At 41.0% G+C, this 19,963-nt stretch overlaps 2 protein-coding genes across 2 annotated transcripts in view; one reads left to right on the forward strand and one right to left on the reverse strand.

Moving 5' to 3' along the window:
• Positions 1–902: 902 nt before the first annotated feature.
• Positions 903–19,963, reverse strand: part of LOC137618895 (uncharacterized) — a 70,732-nt gene continuing 51,671 nt past the window's right edge. Inside the window, exon 2 of the mRNA XM_068349096.1 lies at positions 903–1,674. Coding sequence (XP_068205197.1) covers positions 903–1,541 — 639 coding nt within the window. The 5' untranslated portion in view covers positions 1,542–1,674. The remainder of the gene's footprint in view (positions 1,675–19,963) is intronic.
• LOC137618896 (uncharacterized) lies at positions 15,974–18,340 on the forward strand. Its single transcript, XM_068349097.1, has 2 exons — positions 15,974–15,998; positions 18,024–18,340. Exons 1-2 carry the CDS (start codon positions 15,974–15,976, stop codon positions 18,338–18,340), a joined length of 342 nt encoding a protein of 113 aa, XP_068205198.1.

The raw sequence follows: 19,963 nt of genomic DNA on the forward strand, positions 1-19,963 counted from the left end.
CAAAAAAAATTTTTTGGGTCAGAATTTTAATTTTATAGTCGTAAAATAATCGACAATTATCCAGCAACCCACCATACAATTTTTATGCATATCCAATAATAATTAGATTAGTAAATAACACCTTGAAATTGACATACCCTTCCTACATTTCAAGTGGCAGATTAGGGAGTCTGAGTCAGTGTGGTTGGCGGATATTTTGTGGACATATCCGAAGCGTAAGCTGCCCTATCTATATATATTCTTGTTCCCTATAGAATTTGTGATATTTTGGTATATTTTTACCTGCATAAATATCATATTATATATTAAATATATGTATTTTTTTACGAAATTTCCAAGTACTCAAAAAATTACCTTTAGATATGGCCCCTGATATAAATGTAATTTACAAAATAATGAAGATTTTTTTACATATTTCTATTTTAGGATAACATATGTTTATTCCCTAAAAAAATTAGCCACTTCCTATTTCATTTGGGTACCCAAAAAAATTCATGAAATTTGGACAATTTTTTTTGGCCAAAAAAAGTTACCCTTTTTTTCTCATTTCAGATCTTCACCTCCATGGGTCTGACTTCATCCAAAATACATCAAGATGTGTCCTAAACATTCAAGAATCAATTCCTAAAAGGATTTGTGTATATATGTATAAACTTTTTTTTTATGAATTTTTATGTCAGGTCTTTTTTTTTTCTACTTAATTTTTTAAAATATTTATAATAAATAGTTTTTCTGCAGATGAGTAGTATTTATCTTTACAGTTGTTTTAAGCATTCATTGAAGTTTTTTTTTGCAAAAGAAAAAAGGAGGTTACTGCAAAAACTGATTTTTCAAGAATTTTTTTTGGCGTCGGGGTCGTTCGCGTCCGAGTATACCCTTAAAGGGGTGTCCGAGGACCGTACCTATCCAGGGTTAAGTACTTCAATAAATTGTTTTTCTTCATAATCCCCACCCAATATCATACCAACATCAGTGTGAGATTTAGAATCACTTTTTTTACAAAGAGGTTTTTCAGAGCCACTATTTTCAATATCCTCCTCCTTATTCTGCAAACATTCTTTCCCTCTTCCTCTTCCCTTTCCTTTGTCCTCTTTCTTACTGGATCCCAACTGTATAACACAATCCTCTTTCACACCTGTCTTTACAATCTCCTCCTCCTCTTCATCGACTTCCCTTTTGCTGATTTGTAAATCCTCCTCACTCACTGATGCATCAGAGTGCAAAGGATATTTCATGTCACTTTCACTTGACTCAAATATTTCTAGCTCTACTCTGAATTCTGTCTCTTGCTCTGTTTTGAATTCTATTTCTGACTCTACTTTGAATTCTATTTCTGGCTCTGCTTTGAATTCTGGCTCTGCTTTGAATTCCATGTCTGGATCCATGAAAAGAGAGTCATCTTCAAATAGCCCGGCAATTTCAACCACATCATTATCTTCCAAATTCCCTGCAGTGTGTGAAAAGGATTCTTCCATTTCGCTTTTTATTGGAAATTCTAATGATTCAGAGTTTTTCATCCTCTCCTTACCACTGGATGACATCCTCTTCCTTTTTCCCAATCCTGTATCTTTTCTTCTTCCTTTTTCCCAGTCCTGTATCTTTTACAGATATCTTCAGTAGTTTACACAATCTTGTCACAGGAAGTGGATGATTATTTCCTTTGGTATGAAAAGTCTGAAATAACAGAGAACACCTATCATGGGAGTAGGGCAAAATTAAAATGTTGGAGTTTCTGAAATAAAATAACCAAGTAATTTGTATTTTTCCTATCTATAAAAACCTGAGTTCTTTAATTCGGGAGACTCACCGATTACATAATTGTTAGTCACCTTGAAACCAAATCTGGAAGGATCTGTAACTTCCCTAGAAGTGTTCCAGTCCTGATCTGTGAAGAAGCAAGCAGAGGCCACTATTGCCCCATATCTGTTTTAATAAGAGAAAGTGATAGGCCCTGGGTCATATATTATTATTATTATTATTACTATCCAAGCTACAACCCTAGTGGGAAAGGAAGATGCTACAAGCCCAGGGGCTCCAACAGGGAAAAATAACCCAGTGAGAAAAGGAAATAAGGAAATAAATAAATGAAGAGAACAAATTAACAATAAATCATTCTACAATAAGTAACAACGTCAAAACAGACATGTCATATATAAACTATTAACAACATCAAAAACAAATATGTCATAAATAAACTATAAAGACTCATGTCCGCCTGGTCAACAAAAAAGCATTTGCTCCAACTTTGAACTTTTGAAGTTCTACTGATTCAACCACCCGATTAGGAAGATCATTCCACAACTTGGTAACAGCTGGGATAAAACTTCTAGAGTACTGCGTAGTATTGAGGCTCGTGATGGAGAAGGCCTGGCTATTAGAATTAACTGCCTGCCTAGTATTATGAACAGGATAGAATTGTCCAGGAAGATCTGAATGTAAAGGATGGTCAGAGTTATGAAAAATCTTATGCAACTTGCATAATGAACTAATTGAATGACGGTGCCAGAGATTAATATCTAGATCAGGAATAAGAAATTTAATAGACCGTAAGTTTCTGTCCAACAAATTAAGATGAGAATCAGCAGCTGAAGACCAGACAGGAGAACAATACTCAAAACAAGGTAGAATGAAAGAATTAAAACACTTCTTCAGAATAGATTGATCACCGAAAATCTTGAAGGACTTTCTCAATAAGCCTATTTTTTGTGCAATTCAAGAAGACACAGACCTTATATGCTTCTCAATATAGAAAATAAATGATGATCCAGTCTTCTTTGCCATGAATGTTAATTATAAAAAGTTTTTTGCAAGGGATGAGGAAATGGCCCTTTGGCAGTGGGTGGCTTGTGTCGGTGCTCATTAAGACATGTATTTCAGTGTTTAAATCTTTCGGTATGTGTTGCTTCACTGGGGGCTCATATATCTGGCAGCAAAGGTGTAAATTTTCCAACAACGTGAAGTAGTAGGCACTGGCAATTGTCAGAGGAAATTGCAGGCAGAAAACATTCAGCACGGACGACCAACGGGTCACCATACATCATTTCAGCTGCCTAGACATCAAGGGTGTCCTTACGAATGGTCCTTAACCCCAGGAAGACCAGGGAAACTGAGTAAACTAGTTGGAGCCATTGCAGTGGATTAGTACTATTATTATCATTATTATTATTAATATTATTATGATTATAATTATTAATACTAGCTAAGCTACAACCCTAGTTGGAAAAGCAGGATGCTATAACCCCAAGGGCTCCAACAGGATAAAAAACAGCACAGTGAAGAAAGGAAATAAGGAAATAAATAAACTATATAAAAAGTAATGAAAAATTAAAATAAAATATTTTAAGAACAGTAACATTAAAAAATTTAAATATTTTAAGAATAGTAAGAACATTAAAAAAGATCTTTCATATATATGCATAAAAAGAGGCTTATGTCAGCCTATTAAACATAAAAACATTTGCTGCAACTTTGAACTTTTGAAGTTCTACCAATTTAATTACTCAATTAAGACGATTCTTCACAAAGCTGGAATAAAGCTTCTAGAATACTGTGTGGTATTGAGCTTTATTATGGAGTAGGCCTGACTATTACAATCAACTGCATACCTAGTAATACGAACTAGGTGCTACTATCCAGGAAGATCTGAATGTAAAGAATTGTCAGAATAATAAAAAATCTTATGGATCATATATAACAAACTAATTGAACGATGGTGAAGGAATTAACATCTAGATCAGGAATAAGATATTTAATAGACCGTAAGTTCCTGTCCATCAAATTTAGATAAAAATCAGCAGCTGAAGACCAGACAGGTGAACAATACTCGAAACAAGGTAAAATGAAAGAATTAAAACACTTCTTCAGAATAGATTCATCACCAAAAATTTTGAAAGACTTTCTCAATAAGCAAATTTTTTTTGTCCAATTGAAGAAGACACAGATCTAATGTGTTTCTCAAAAGTAAATTTGCTGTCAAAACAAAACAAATATGGAAATTTGTATTTTTTCTAGCAATACAAAACTGGAGCTCTTTACTATGGAGTATTTATTTTGGCGAAGCTGAAACCAGCCGATAGTCTTTTTGTCAGAGTGTAACTACCCAACCCTAATTAGCGGGAGAAGAGCGGGGTAGACATCTAAGGTCATTGACACCCATATCATATGTTATAATTAAGGAATAAAAGGAAATTCTATTTAAAAGAATAAAAGAAAAAATATCCTTATAGAAGTTAAATAGCTTTCAGAAGACCTGCTCCTGAAGTAAATGTAAAAGTACTGCTAGCATTGTACGATACATCATGTTAAAGAACCTTGGCAAGAATGAACCTGCCATCCTCACTTTGAGCCTCCGACAGATATTCATTTCTTAAGGTGCTAAAAGTGGGGCATTCTATCAACAAATGCCTCACTGTCAAGGGCACCAAACAATCATAGCAATATGTCTGGTGTTCTCTAGTCATCTGAAACTCATGTGTTAAACTTGTATAAACAATGCGGAGACGACGAGTAGGAGACGATAAAGAGAAGACTCCTACTACTCTCATCTTTTTTCCATCTAGACTCTCCCAATGCTGTTGCCAATTATTATAACACAAACTCTTAATGCTGTGTAAAAATATCATAGATTAATTTCAAAGTACTGCTGTGTACTTGTACTTTGATATACTTTATCCAAAATGTTATAGAGTCATTATTTCCAAGTTTGGTCAAAATCAGTTGAGTAGCTTTTGTGTAACATTTAAACCAAACTTCTTTTATGCTCCCTTTTAGAGATTTTATACCAGTAGCCTTTTGCTTAAGTTCCGACCTTTACACTAGAGGAAGTGCACCTCTACAATTAAAAACTTTACTATATACTCCAAACCCAACCTCAGCATCAGATTTGGAGCCATCAGTATATAAAAAAATCAATTCCCTATGTTCTGCAACACCTATCTATTTACCAAGGCCATTTCCCCAATTTTGCAGGATAACCAACATAAAAAAGCAACAAAATTTGGAATTTTCCTCTCTTCGCTCCTCCCAGACTGATGATGGATTCAGCCGAGTTTGGTTGGTATTTCTAGGGAGCCAAGGGCCACCCTCCTCCGTTACCCACCACAATGAAGTTTCATGTGCTGAATTTCGCCACTACTGCTACTACCTCAGCGATCACCAAGGCGACCAGAGGAAGCAGCTGGGCCTACCGGAAATGCATCATAATCGTTTGCCATTCATTCTTCTTTCTAGCACGCTCTTTTGCCTCTCTCACATCTATCCTCCTGTCACCCAGAGCTTTCTTCATTCCATCCATCCACCCAAACCTTGGCCTTCCTCTTGTACTTCTCCCATCAACTCTTGCATTCATCACTTTCTTCAGTAGACAGCCACTCTCCATTCTCTCTAAATGGCCAAACCATCTCAACACATTCATATCCACTTGAGCTACTAATTCTTTTCTTACATCCGTTCTCAACCTCAATACTTCGTTCCTAACCCTATCTAATCGAGACACACAAGCAATACTCCTCGAAACATCATCTTGAACACATTCAATTTCTGTCTCTTTGTAACTTTCATTCCACACAATTCCAATCCATACATCACAGTTGGTACAATCACTTTTCCATACAGGACTCTCTTTACATTCATTCCTAACCCTATATTCTTTACCAATCCCTTCACAGCCTCCAACACTTTACATCCCTCATCCACTCTCTAACATACATCTGCTTCCACTTCACCATTTGTAGCAACAACAGACCACAAGTGCTTAAACTGATCTACTTCCTCAAGATACTCTCCATTCAACATAACATTCAACCCCGCACTACCCTCCCTTCTCATGCCTCTCATAGCCTTACTCTTACCCACATTAACTCTCAACTTCCTTCTCTCAAATACTCTTCCAAACTCTATCACCAATCATCCAAGGTTTTCCTCCGAGTTTGCAACCAGTACAGTATCATCCGCAAACAACAACTGCTTTACCTCCCACTCATGATCACTCGTTTATCAGTTTCACTCCTCGACCATGCACTCGAGTATTCACCTCTCACCATTCCATCAATAAACAAATGGAACAACCATGGCAACATCAAACATCCCTGTCTCAGCCCCACTCTCAATGGAATCCACTCGCTAACTTTATTTCCTATCATAAAACATGCTTTACTGCCTTTATAGAAACTCTTTACTGCTTGTAACATCCTTCCACCAATTCCATATAACCTCATCACCTTCTACATCGCATCCCTATCAATTCTATCATACTCTTTCTCCAGATCAATAAACAAAACATACACCTCCTTGCCTTTTGCTAAATATTTCTTTCCTTACTGTAAAAATCTGATTCATACATCCCTACCTCTTCAAAAACTACCCTGTACTTCCAAGATTCCATCCTGTTTTATGCTTGATCCCATTAATTAGTACTCTACCATACACTTTTCCAACCACACTCATCACTCTAATATCTCATGAATTACAACACTCATGCACATCTCCCTTACCTTTATATGGTGGTACAATACATGCACAAACCCAATCTACTGGTACCATTGACAACAAAAAACACATATTAAACAATCTCAACAACCGTTCAAGTACAGTCCCACCCCCTGCCTTCAACATCTCAGCTCTCACACCATCCATACCAGGTGCTTTTCCTACTCTTGTTTCATCTAGTGCTCTCCTCACTTCCTCTCTTGTAATCTCTCTCATTCTCATCTCCCATCACTGGCACCTCAACACTTACAGCAGCAATTATATCGGCCTCCTTATCATCCTCAACATAGTTATTTTTTCAAAATATTCTGCTCTCCTTTTCCTTGCTTCATCTCCTTTCAACAGCCTTCCACTTTCATCTCTTACTGTCTCTTAAATTCTCAAACCAACCTTCCCCCACTCTCTTCACTTCTTTCCAAAACTTCTTATTCTCTTCATATGAATGACCCAATACTCATGTTCCATTAAAAAGAGACCTGGCTGTCAGTCATATTCCTTTTAGTACTAATAAAATATTTACAGAAAATATATCTCTGGTCATTTCCATGGAGGGGTTGGATATATCCTAAATGGAAGAACTATTTCTTGCTATATCAAGACTGTTTATCAATTGTTTTAACCCAAAGCCATAAGGTTGAGGAGATTTTGGGTGCTCAAAATATCTACAATGCCTTACAAGGTTTGCAGTCTAATACAGCTTCTCATGATATTCAATCATCCAAGAATTCCTTATCTTGTCTTCCAGGCCACAAAGAGATATGAAAGTTGATTACAAGTCCCCATACTTATTCCTGTTGAATTCAGGTTTCATGTACTTAGAATCCAAATCAACCAATCTCCAACATTTTAGCCAGTTTGGAAGTTTGCAATACTTGGCCATGATTAATGATAATTTTGTACATTTATACAAGTTTTCATATATATTCCTATAGAATTAAGAAGTTTTTGCAACATAAACCAATACCGAACAATAGAAGACTTTCAGTAAAGAACTAAAGGGAATTCTCCAACCTCGACATGGAGGCTTGGGATAGGTGGTTCTAAATGCTCCATTATGGTGTATAGAATCTGAAATATTCAATCAGCCTGGGGTGGCTGAGGAGTATATTTCCCACCCATGGCTAATATGTTTAGAAAAAAAACTTTTAAAAGATTCAGTCTGCAGACATTTTACTCTTGAACCTTTCAAGGGAGGAATCCATGTAAGCCCGCAATAAAATATTAATCCTAAAAATCTAGCTTCACATACACATTGGATCCATTGACCTTTGATGTATACCTCCGGGTCTGGATGTACTCCCTGGATATGACAAATATACAAAAACAGTTTTGCTTGTCAAAAACTTAAATCCATTCATATTTGCCCATTGAATAATTCTATCAATTTAGAGTTGTACTTTTCTCTCAACTGTCGAGATTCTAGATCCAGCAAATATTATGGAGAGATCATCTACAAATAATGTTGTGACAATATCTTGGTGAATAATGGTGGATATCCCATTAATGGCTCGTAAAAATAGGGTCACACTTAGCACACTATCCTGGGAAACTCCTTCCTGGCATTTCCTCTCTGATACAGTTTCCCCCACTATCACTTGAAAATAAACCTATGTGAAAAAAAATGATTGAATGAACAATGGTACCTCTCCTCTCAATCCCAATTCATGAATGGTTTTCAGTATACCATATCCCCATGCAGTATCATATACCTGTTTGGAAGCAAAGGGTTCACAGATAGAGGGTTCCAGTCGTATCAACACCTCAGTCGTTGGGTGCATTTTTCTCAATCCACACTGGATAGGTGATAAAATACCCTTCTTTTCCAGGTACCACATGTCTTGCATTGACCATCTTCACCATGATCTTACATAAGCAAGATGTCAATGCAATTGGTTGATAGTTTGCAGCTAAAAATTACAAATTTAGAAGTAATTTGTATTTTTCCTAACAATACAAACCTGTAACTATTTATAGGGTAATTACCTTTGGCAAAGCTGAGAGTTAACCACCTACCCACTAGTTAGCGGAGGGTGGAAGATAGTAGCTACCCTTCTCACACACCTGTGACTGTAATTTACTTAGGTTGGTGGTAGGACTTCAAGGGGGACAGGGCTGGCAGGCCAAATTTGTATAAATAGCTACAGGTTCATATCATAAGGAAAAATACAAATTACTTCCAAATTTGTCAATTGTTCCATAACTGGAATAAACACTGATGATATTTACAGGGGTTGACTCCTCCATTAGGAGAGTGGACATCCATGCCAAACTGGCTTTTAGGATTTGACCCGGTGATTCCCCTCTATGTTTGTTAGTACATAGTTAAAATCTTGCTATGCATGGTCTGTGACCTACACAAGCTGTGTCTTAGTGATACTAGCAATGGGACTGTCAAGGAATCCTCCAAGGTCACCAAGACATACCCAATACCACCTCGCCAGGGTATGGGGAAGCAACAATACTGACACAATAAAAAGATTACACAAGGGAACAATGATTTACCTGCAGTGATTGAGTTCAGCTATGCAGAGGAACCTGGATGCTGATTTCCCCAGGAGATGGAAGGATGAAGATAAGAAAGAGCCAGTCCTTCTTAATCATTCACTTACACTAAAACAGGTAACCAATGCCCTTAACCTGCTGCTACTTTTCCATCAAGGAACTTGAGATGTTAAAACAGTTATTGAGTAGCCACCACAGGATCGACAGAGACCGTACCGAGTCTCAAGTGGGTTACATCTTGCAGGTAGTGGGTAGTGAAGGTTGTTTGACGTTTCTACAAGGCTGCCTGTAGAGCCTGCGTCAAAGAGTAGATAAGTTTTAACGCCAGGGATGTAGCAATTCCCTTGACATCGAGTGCTCTGGTCAACGTGTTGAAGGAGGATTTGGATTCAGTGCGAGGTCCATGACCTTGCGAATCCAAGCAGATATGGTGTTCTTAGTGATCCTCCTCTCGACCATTCCCTAACTGATGAAGAGTGTTGACACTCAGGGCGAGGTCTCGTAGTTTTCTTGAGAAAGGCCTCCAGTTTCTTTTTGGCATAGTAACTGTTAATTTGGATCATTGGTTATACTGCAAAGGATTCCCAGATCGAAGGGTTCGAATTCTGAGATCTGAGCTGCTAGAAACGAGGGTGTCTCATGAGTATCGCCGACTCTTTTGGAGGAATTCAACACAAGCGGGAGACCTGTCATCTAGATCAGGAAACCTCTGGTGCTTGGAATCCTGGAATGAGGTCTCCTTTCCAGCTAAGGGTCAGTAGGCTCGAAACTCCGTATGAGGAGAGATGCCGACGTGGAGGTTAAGGTTAATTCCTTCCGGTCTGAAGGCGAGGCTCAAGGAATAGCGGTGGCCTTTCAATGCTGAGACTCAGAAATGCTTTCCTCCCGAGGGTAACCATGTAACACCCCTAATGCCGGCATAGTGGTATCAAGGGGAAGGATACATTTCAATGACACCAACTAACAGTCCACTTAGACTGGATTGCCCGAAGCCAAAGATCTATCCAGGTATCCAGACATTCTATTTGCAACTTGTTGTGAGAGAGACTCCCTGAGAGAGGAGGAGCAGGATAGTTTCCTGGCGCGAAGTCATAGCAAAGGTATTGTTTTGGGAATATTGGCATGTGACTGTCAAGAGTCGGTGAGGTGGTTCTCCGTCCGGAGTTGTGGATGAGTTGACTGGGAATGAAGAGTCTGACGGGCAAGGAAAATATCGCTGATGAGATGGGTCTGCTGGGCATGACGTCTTGCTGGCAAAACGAGTATGATGGCCTGTTCCCGAAGATCAAGGGCAGAAAATGGAAGAAGCCAATTCCCGTATGATCTCTCAGGATCTACGTCAGTAGGTGAGACGAGACTTCTAATGAGGCAGGACTGCTGATGATAAGGCTTGCTCTCTAGGGCAATGGCGGAGAATAGGTGAAATCAATTCCCATTAGAGGGACCCCTAAGGGGAGACAAACGAGGAAAAGGAAAGAAGATTCTCTCGCGGATGGGAAAGGCGGCCACCGTTTGCTGCTGCTGTCGACGATCCTTCCAGCAATCAGGAAAATTGCTGCATAGTGGCTGATGGAGGAACTACCTCCCCGGCAGGGGAGTGGATAAATACCCCTCTTTGCTGGAAGAATCCTCCGAAAGGGAGACCAACAAGAGAAGGAAGTGTTTTCCGCAGAAGGGAAAGACACGATCAACTTCTGCTGCCGTGGTCGGTTATTCTCTCCACAATGGAAGGGAGAGTTCCTTCACATAGAGGCAGTTCTCTTGGCAGCACTCTATGTTTCCCATCCTTGAGGTCTAGCCCAAGTTGAAGGCAAACATCGGGCATTGTACGAGAAACGGGTAGGAGCTCAAAACTGAGTTCCTTAGAAGAGGGGCGGTACCTCTTGCCCGCTGGAAGATTGCCCTACTCTCTGAGAGGTTTATAGAGGCGGGCCCGTTTGGACTCTGACCACAGCCTAGTGGCTGAGCGATACAGCAGGCCCCCCTTCCTTTCTTTAATGCATCTGGAGGGAAAAATCAATTTGGAGAAGAACTGAGCAGAGTGAGTCCTTGGATGAGATTCTCACTGGCAACCTCATTATCAAGACATTCTCTTACTCAGATCTCATAGAGACCCAAAAGGAAGGAAGATACCTGGTGCCGAAGGACCTGTGATCTGGCTATTCCTAATTAGGTTAGGATTTGAAGGAGACTGGTGCAGTCTTGTCGAACCTGCGGAAGTTTCTGTAGGCTGATAACCATGTCTATAAATATCCGTATTCGATACGACAGTTGGGTCTCTTCTAAGATTACTCCAGTACTCAGATCGCATTATACTCGAGATGTATTGGAGGAGCTTGAGACTCTTAGGATTAGCCAGTTGTCCGAAGTCTTCAGAGACGAGGCAGATCCTGAAAGGGAAGGTTGTCCTCAGGGTAGAAACCCCTGTTATTACCCTCGGTGTTTAGCTAAGTGAAACACCATTCCCTGACAGGACGGGATGAAGACAGCTGTCACTAAACGGAAACTAAGAGTATTATTCCTAGTGGTTGATCCTGCAGAGGAAGCCATGGGCTAAGTGTAGATGTGTTTTGCACAGGAGCTCCGTTCAGAACTAGTCCTGAGATATGTTTTAGCTATTAATTCTCACTTTAAATATTATTGAAAAGATATTAGTTAATCTTATGGAGAGACCAAAGTGGGAAGATACAGTGCACCATGTTTGCCCATAACATGGTCTGTCTCATATGTGAAACCACGAAAGGAGAAGGGAAAAAATGGATAGGTTCTATCATAAGAAGTGAGTGTACATAGTGACATGCACCACTGATAATGAAGTAAGAAACCTACAATGGTTATGCCCACACTGAGTAGATGAAGCCCGAACAACGAGGTTATATATATCAAAATTGAAGGAAGAACAGAGTATAAGAGAAGAGGCTTTGAGCGAACAATAGGCGAGAATTACTGAATTGGAAAACAAAGTTGTGGACCTTAGTGCACACGCAGCAAATTCCACCCAAAAACAGATCTTATTGAGAAAGTTCTTAATCTTCCTATGAATATGGAATCAATTGGGGATACACTTCAAACATTGATGGACACAAAATCAGAGAAAATGACATTCGCTGACAAAGTTAAGGAAAAAAAAAAACTAATGGTAATTAATTAAATCAACAAATACAACAACTAAAATTAAAACCAAAAATAATGATGTCTTGAGCCGCAGTGAAAATGATGTGGGCCAAGTGTGTGTGCGTGGCCGTTGCAAAGCCACGACCACCCAAAACAATATACCCAGCTACTGGCATTCTGTCGTTTCCTCCACCCTTCTTCATCTCTTTCTCACCATCATCATCATCATCACCACCAGCAAGTCCTGAGGCGACAGCACCGTGGGTGAAGGGGGCAGGCCTGGATAGCTGGAAGCCCTTAGCCCACGACTGCACTCAGGCGGCGAGTCTAAGATTCAGTCGCTCTCTAGTGACGGTGCCGTGACACCAGAGTTCGGCAGCTGGACCCGTGACTGGGCTGGCCTATTGAGGACACCGCAGCCCACCCCACATGGGGAGGCCCCTAGAAAAGGTGGGGTAAACATCGGACACGGCAAACCCGTCTGGTCAGCTCACCGCGGCTGGCGGACATCCCACTAATGCGGTCGAAATAACAAGAAAAAAATATTAACCTTAGGTGCGTGGAACATCCGCACCCTCCAAGACGTGACGAACACCAACCGCCCGGAACGACGTACAGCCCTCGTCTGCAAGGAGCTAGCCCGCTTCAATGTTGATGTGGCGGCTCTTAGCGAGACCAGACTACCCAAGAGGGCAACATCAGGGAAGCTGGAACAGGCTACACCATCTTCTGGAAAGGCAAGGCCCTAGAGGAGCCTCGCATCCACGGTGTCGGCTTCGCCATCCGTTCCCAGCTAGTGCAGCAGCACAACCTAGCTCCCAAGGCCATCAGTGAGCGCCTGATGACTGTCCGCATCCCCATCACGCGGGACAGACATCTCACCCTGATCTCTGTCTACGCCCCGACTATGACCTCAACCGATGATAACAAAGCTGCCTTCTACACCCAGCTCGACCGCACCATCCAGGCAGTGCCCGCCAATGACAAGCTCGTTGTGCTTGGCGACTTTAATGCCCGAGTAGGCAAAGACCATCGCCTGTGGGAGGGAACCATCGGCCGCCATGGCATTGGAAATTGCAACGCCTATGGCCAACTCCTACTGGGTCTGTGTGCAGAACACCAACTTGTGGTAACCAACACCATCTTCCAGTTACCAAAGCGACAAAAGGCCACATGGAGACACCCACGGTCTAAACACTGGCACACCCTGGACTACGTCCTGACCAGAGCCAGAGATCAAGGAGACGTCCGCATCACCCGATCCATGCCCGGAGCGGACGACTGCTGGACGGACCACAGACTCCTCATCTCCCGACTCTCCGTGACGACCCTACGACCACCCAGAAGGGCACCTGACAGCGTACCACACAAACGCTTTGATTGTAGTAAGCTCCGCAACCCACAGGTGGCACAGAACTACAAGGAGGCCTGCGAACAATACCTCGCAGACCCTGTGGGTCAGGCCACTGTTGAGCACCACTGGACCACCCTCAGAAACGCCATGGCCCGTGCCGCGGAGGAAACACTAAGCTACACCACCAAGAAACGGCAGGATTGGTTTGATGAGAATGATGCTACCATCTCTCTTCTCATTGAAACCAAACGACAAGCACGCCTGACTTTGGAAAACCAACCAACAGCAGCTAACAAATGTGCTCACAAGGTGGCTGAAGCTGGTTGCCAGAGAGGTATCCGTGAAGCCCAGAACATCTGGTGGCAAAGAAAAGCTGCAGAAATACAGAGTTTCGCTGACCAACGTGACCTGCGCAGATTCTATGCAGCAACAAAGGAAATATTCGGTCCCACACGGTCATCAGTGGGCAGCCTGAAGGACGCGGATGGGGCCACGACCATCACCGACAGCGAGGGCATCCTGGCCAGGTGGAGGTCTCACTTTGAGAACCTCCTCAATGACCAAGCAGACACCCCAGACGATCTCCTGCGAATGACCCCGCAGCATCCCGTCCGTCACTGGATGGCACTACCACCCTCCATCCATGACTTCAACAAGGCCCTGCAGCGCATGAAGCCCGGCAAAGCCCCAGGGCCAGACAACATCCCGTTGGAGCTCCTCACTCACGGTGGCCCCGGCTTGAGGAACCGTTTGATGCTCCTTATACTGAAAATATGGGAGACCAAGACCCCCCCCCCCAGTGACTTCCGCGATGCAAACATCACTACCATCTTCAAGAAGGGAGACAGGGAGAATTGTAACAACTACCGGGGAATATCACTACTAAGTATCGCGAGTAAGATTTTCGCTCGGATTCTCCTTGACCGCCTCCTTATTCTCGCAGAAGACATCCTGCCAGAGTCCCAGTGCGGCTTTCGACCTTCCCGCGGGACCATAGACATGATCTTCTGTGCGCGACAACTACAAGAGAAGAGCCTCGAACAACAACAGCCCATAATGTTCATCTTCTGGGATTTGAAAAAGGCCTTCGACAAAGTACCTCGACCTGCCATGTGGGCTGTCCTCAAAAGATATGGCTGTCCACCCGATTTTGTCAAGCTGGTGCGTGCCCTCCATGACGGAATGGTTGGGAGAGTCTGCCACCAGAACTCTCTTTCAGACCCATTCCCCATCAACGGCGGCCTGAAGCAGGGCTGTGTTCTGGCCCCGACGTGTTTCTCGCTATACACCGCAGCAATGCTCAACGAGACTCCTCCAGACACACCCTCAGTCGACCTACGCTTCCGCATGGATGGAGGCGCTTTCAACCTCGCTAGACTCCGCGCCAGAACCAAGACCACATTGTGTGCAGTACGAGAACTGCAGTATGCTGATGACAATGCCACCCCAGGTCAGACGGCAGAGGACCTGCAGTCGTTAGCTGATGCATACAACTCTGCCTACGAACGTTTTGGGATGCAAGTCAACTCAGACAAAACCAAGACCCTCGTCCAACATCCACCAGGACTGATGCTCCCCAACTTCAATACCACAGTGAATGACCAACCGTTAGAACAGGTGGACCAGTTCTCCTACCTAGGGAGCATCCTAACATCAACTCCCACAAGCAAAAAGGACGTGGAGAACAGGATCAGGGCAGCCCACTCCGCCTTTGGCCGACTCAACTGCCGCGTATTTAACAACCACGCACTGACAATAACCACCAAAATAATGGTGTTCAGGGCAGTAGTCCTCTCCACGCTCCTGTATGCATGTGAAACATGGACGCTATATAAAAACGATATTAAAAACCTAGAACGCTTCCAACAAATGAAACTGAGGCAGATCTTGAAAATCCCCTGGGAGAGCCACACCACCAACATTGAAGTCTTAGAACGTGCCTCGCTGACCAGCGTGGAGGCCCCATCATCCACCACCGCCTCCGCTGGATAGGACACGTGCATAGGATGGATCCATCTAGGCTCCCAAAGAAAATATTCCACGGAGAACTGACCCAGGGCACCAGACCACGAGGAGCCCCGAAAATGCGCTATAAAGATCAACTAAAGCGCACCCTGGCTCTAACTGACATCGATCCTTCCTCATGGGAAGAAACAGTCAGGGACAGAAAACCTGGAGGAGTACAGTACACCATGGCACCGTGGACTTCGAGGAGAGGAGGAGACAAAATGAGGAGGCTAGGAGAAGGAGGAGAGAGCGATTAGAACAGCCCCGCCCACCACCTACCCTCCCTTGTGAACACTGTCCGCGACTCTTCCACCACAGACTAGGACTTAACAGCCACATCAGACATAAGCACCCACCCCACAGATAGGAGGCTGATGGCTAACGACAGAACCCAATACTCGGACACGAGTGGTCGCCGACGACGACAATGATAAAGATGTAGTAGTAAAACCCTTCATTCAAAGGAATCCTTACCTGGACTAAATCCAAAACATAGAACAAAACATAAGCATGGTACTGAAGAAAAAGGCTGCAGGTGAGACTAACCACCATATGTTGAAATGTGATCCTGAAGTTAGAAAGGTTATTCAAGATAATGGTGACAAAGTTATGTTGTGATGAGGTACTTATGACATATTTGAAAGGTGCCATGTGATAACCTGCTACCACTATCAGAGGTATGGACAACTTGAAAAAGATTGCAAGTTTAAAATTGATAATAAAGTATGCAGAAAATGTTCAGAAAAAACATTCCACCAAGGAGAGCAACTCGCAAATCCAAAGTGTATTAACTGCACAAAGTTAAACAAACCAAACAATCACAGAGTAAATTCAAGAAATTGCAAAACTTTTGACTTGGAATTGAAAAGAAAAACAGAAAATACTGATCATGGATACTAAGGATGTTATAAACTGTGGCTATGTAAATATACAATATGTTGGTAATAAAACTATTCAAATTCGAGAATTGATAAAAGAGAAATACTTGCAAAAACTAGCATTATCTGAAACATGGTTGAATAACTTTGACAAGGCTAAGATCACTGAAATGATCCCCCCCCCCACACACATACACGCCTTCTTTTACATTCAGAGAGGGTAAGTCTGGTGAGTGGTGTCTAAATTCTTTTACTCACAAAGGTTGCTCAAATCACAAAATGTTAAACAGAACTAGTGTAACTAGCTTTGTGTGTGTGTATATATATATATATATATATATATATATATATATATATATATATATATATATATATATATATATATATATATATATATATATATAAACTTTACACAAAAGAAACAGAAAAAAATCCATTGTAAAAGTCTACAAAACTGCAGGAATGAATACTAGAATCTTCTTTGAAGAATTCAGTGCACTCACTGAGAGGATTTTCATGGAGAAAAATAAATTATTTTTTTGTGGAGACTTCAATCTTTGGATGGATGATGCATCAAATCTTGATGCTTTGGCATTTAGCGAGTAATTAGAATCATATCAATTGGTGAATAACGTCGGCTGTACATTCACTTTAACTGGGCAAACGTTGGACCTAGTTTTGAGTGATGGAATAAATGAAATTGTATCTGATATAAAAGTTGAAGAGAAATGTACCATCTTCCCAGTGCACAAACTTATTACGTTTAGTCTATCTCTACAGAAACATACAGTAGTAAAGAAAATAAACTTTAGACAGAAATCAAATTTTTCTCCTACTGTATTTATTGAAGAGGTTACAAATAAAATAAATGATGCTATTAACATTCCCTGTGACCATCCTAACCAACGTTTGTAAGGAGCTGTGTGTGTTAACTGCCTTACAGGCCCTTATACAGTGAGTACAAGTGAATATGATACAATGAATCCACTGATGGAAAAGTCTATAACTTAAAAAACAATCTTTTTGGTCTGACAGATAGAATTTGGTGAAAAAGAGGGAAAAAGACGTAAAGAAAGAAAGTAGAATCAGTTAAAAACTGAAAGTACATAGGTAGAATACAAAACTGCAATACACCAATACAACTACCTACTAAGAAGGAAAAAACATAAATACTATAAGAGAAAGATCCGCGACGCAGCAACAGACATAAATAAGTTATATCATCTCCTAAATGGTACAATGAGAAATGTAAACAAAAAGAAGTTACCTGATGGGTACAGTTACCAAGATCTAGTGAATAGTTTTCTATTATTCTTTAAAAACAAAATTGAAAACATAACGAGGTCATTCGTGAATATTCAACGTCAAATGCACAGATCAAATTATTGAGATTTAACAGCATAACACAAGACGATATCACCAGGATTATCAAGAGAGCAAAAAAAAAAAAAAAAAACCAACTGCGCAATTGATCCTATGCCAGTATATGAATTAACTCTAGAAGGGAACTTTTCTAGTCTAGCCAAAATAATTATGAGAATAGCAAATGCAAGCGATAATGAATGAAAATCTCCCGAATCTAAAAAAAATGGCTATAGTTACGCCGGTTCTGAAAAGTGCTCTGGATTACCAGGAATTAAGCTCATATAGACCTATTTCGAATCTATTCTTTATTTCAAAAGTGCTAGAATACATAATTTTTGAACAACTAGTCAGTCACTTAGAAGTAATAGAAGCTTTGCCAGACAACCTATCTGCTTGCAAAAAACTATACTCTACGGAGACAGCCATCTGTTCTGTTGTAAATATGCTTTATATGATGGATGAAAATAAATGTGGTATTCTAATATTACTCAATCTTCATGCTGCTTTTGATACAGTTGAGCATGAACTGCTACTAAATGATCTACGGTCCATCAGTGTTAAAGACAAAGCTTTTGGATACCTAAAAGACTACTTGGTTGGTAGAAATTACTGTGTGCAAATTGGAAACTTTTAGTCACCATATGAACCTTTAAACAGGGGGGTGCCTCAGGGAAGTGTACTTGGCCCTAACTTATTCTGCATCTATACTATAGGTCTATCAAAAATACTACAAAGGCATGGTGTGAAGTTCAAACTATTTTCAGGTGACACGCAATTTTACTTCTCCATAAATGATATAGACGACACTACTAAAACTCTAAACCAAATCTTTGATAGTGTTACGAGAATGGATGACAATTAAACAACTAAAATTAAATGGGAACAAATCTGAGTTCATTGTGTTTGAAAGAAAACCACTGTGAGAAGTTTGGGTGATATTCAAATAAACAAAATAATGACTCAGCGCCGATATCTAGTAAAGTTCATGACCTAGGTGTATTTCTTGACTGGAACTTGTCCTCCAATGCCGAAATAAATAATGTAGTAAAAACTGCTGGTTATCTTCTAACAAATATTGCTTTTCTAAAAATGTACCTTGATGATTATTCCGTACAGAAACTTGTGATAGACTGTGTAATTACCAGAATTGACTACTGTAACTTCATCTACTAAAATCTACCAAAAGTGCAACTTACAAAATTACAAAACATAATAAACAGAGGAACAAGATCCATAAATGTGTCCCAACTAAAGAAAGGATCACTCCTAATACTAATTGATCCACATTGGCTGCCATTTATAGCAAGAATTTAGTCTAAAATATGTACAATAACCACCAAGCTATCAGAACCAGTCGTCCAAAATATCTAAAAGAATTGTTACATCTTGTGCAGCCAACAAATTGTCCTGACCCGAGAACAGTTACAGATGGTTACAAACTATTAGAACCAAGATACATATCTATGGTAGGCTCTAGAGCCTTTAAATATGCGGCCCCGAGACTATACAATAGGCTCCTATGAGACATCTGAATAATTGAACATATTAAGGCTTAAAAGAGGAAACTGAAGACTTTCTTATTCTGTGTTTCGATAGTGATGACCTAACAGTAAGCGAGCAATAGGCATTGTGAAATGTTGAATGCTCCTGAAATCAACATCATAAAATGACCGTGGAGGTACTGTAGAGAGTAGGGTTTCCCCTGGTGTACAGGATCAGATAAGCATCCCTTAAAGTAAGTAAAGTAAAGTAACTGTTTGAATGATCACAAGTCTTCCCCTCGTATGACAGGGTTTGAATATCAAACTCATTCCACGAGGAGAGGCTAAGCTGGAGACTTCTGTAAGATGTGACCGAAGAATCACGGTCGTATCTTGATGAACCACATCTTCTCATGAGACTAGATGTTCTAATTGCTAGGATAAATAAAGACTGCAAGAGAGTATCTCTTGCGGGATGTGGACTCTCTGTGCTTGGCGAAAACATGAGTGGAGTATTTCAAGTTTGTAGGAGGGGTTTTACCATTACTGGAAAAACCTTGCTCTGGGATGAGAGGAAGATCTTCTTGAATAACTTGGGTTGAAGGGAGAGTTCTGGTTACGGATGAGAGTCATTGTCCGAGTTCACGAGCAAGGCCGAGTCTCATGAAGGGTTGGGCAAATACATTTCTTTGGGCAAGGATTTTTTAGATGGGTGCTGAATGTGCTCACACAAAGGTCTGAGGGCGTATAGGCCAACGAATATCGGGAGAATACAA

Source organism: Palaemon carinicauda, chromosome 25 (genome assembly GCF_036898095.1).
Source record: "Palaemon carinicauda isolate YSFRI2023 chromosome 25, ASM3689809v2, whole genome shotgun sequence".
Taxonomy (NCBI): Eukaryota; Metazoa; Arthropoda; class Malacostraca; order Decapoda; family Palaemonidae; genus Palaemon; species Palaemon carinicauda.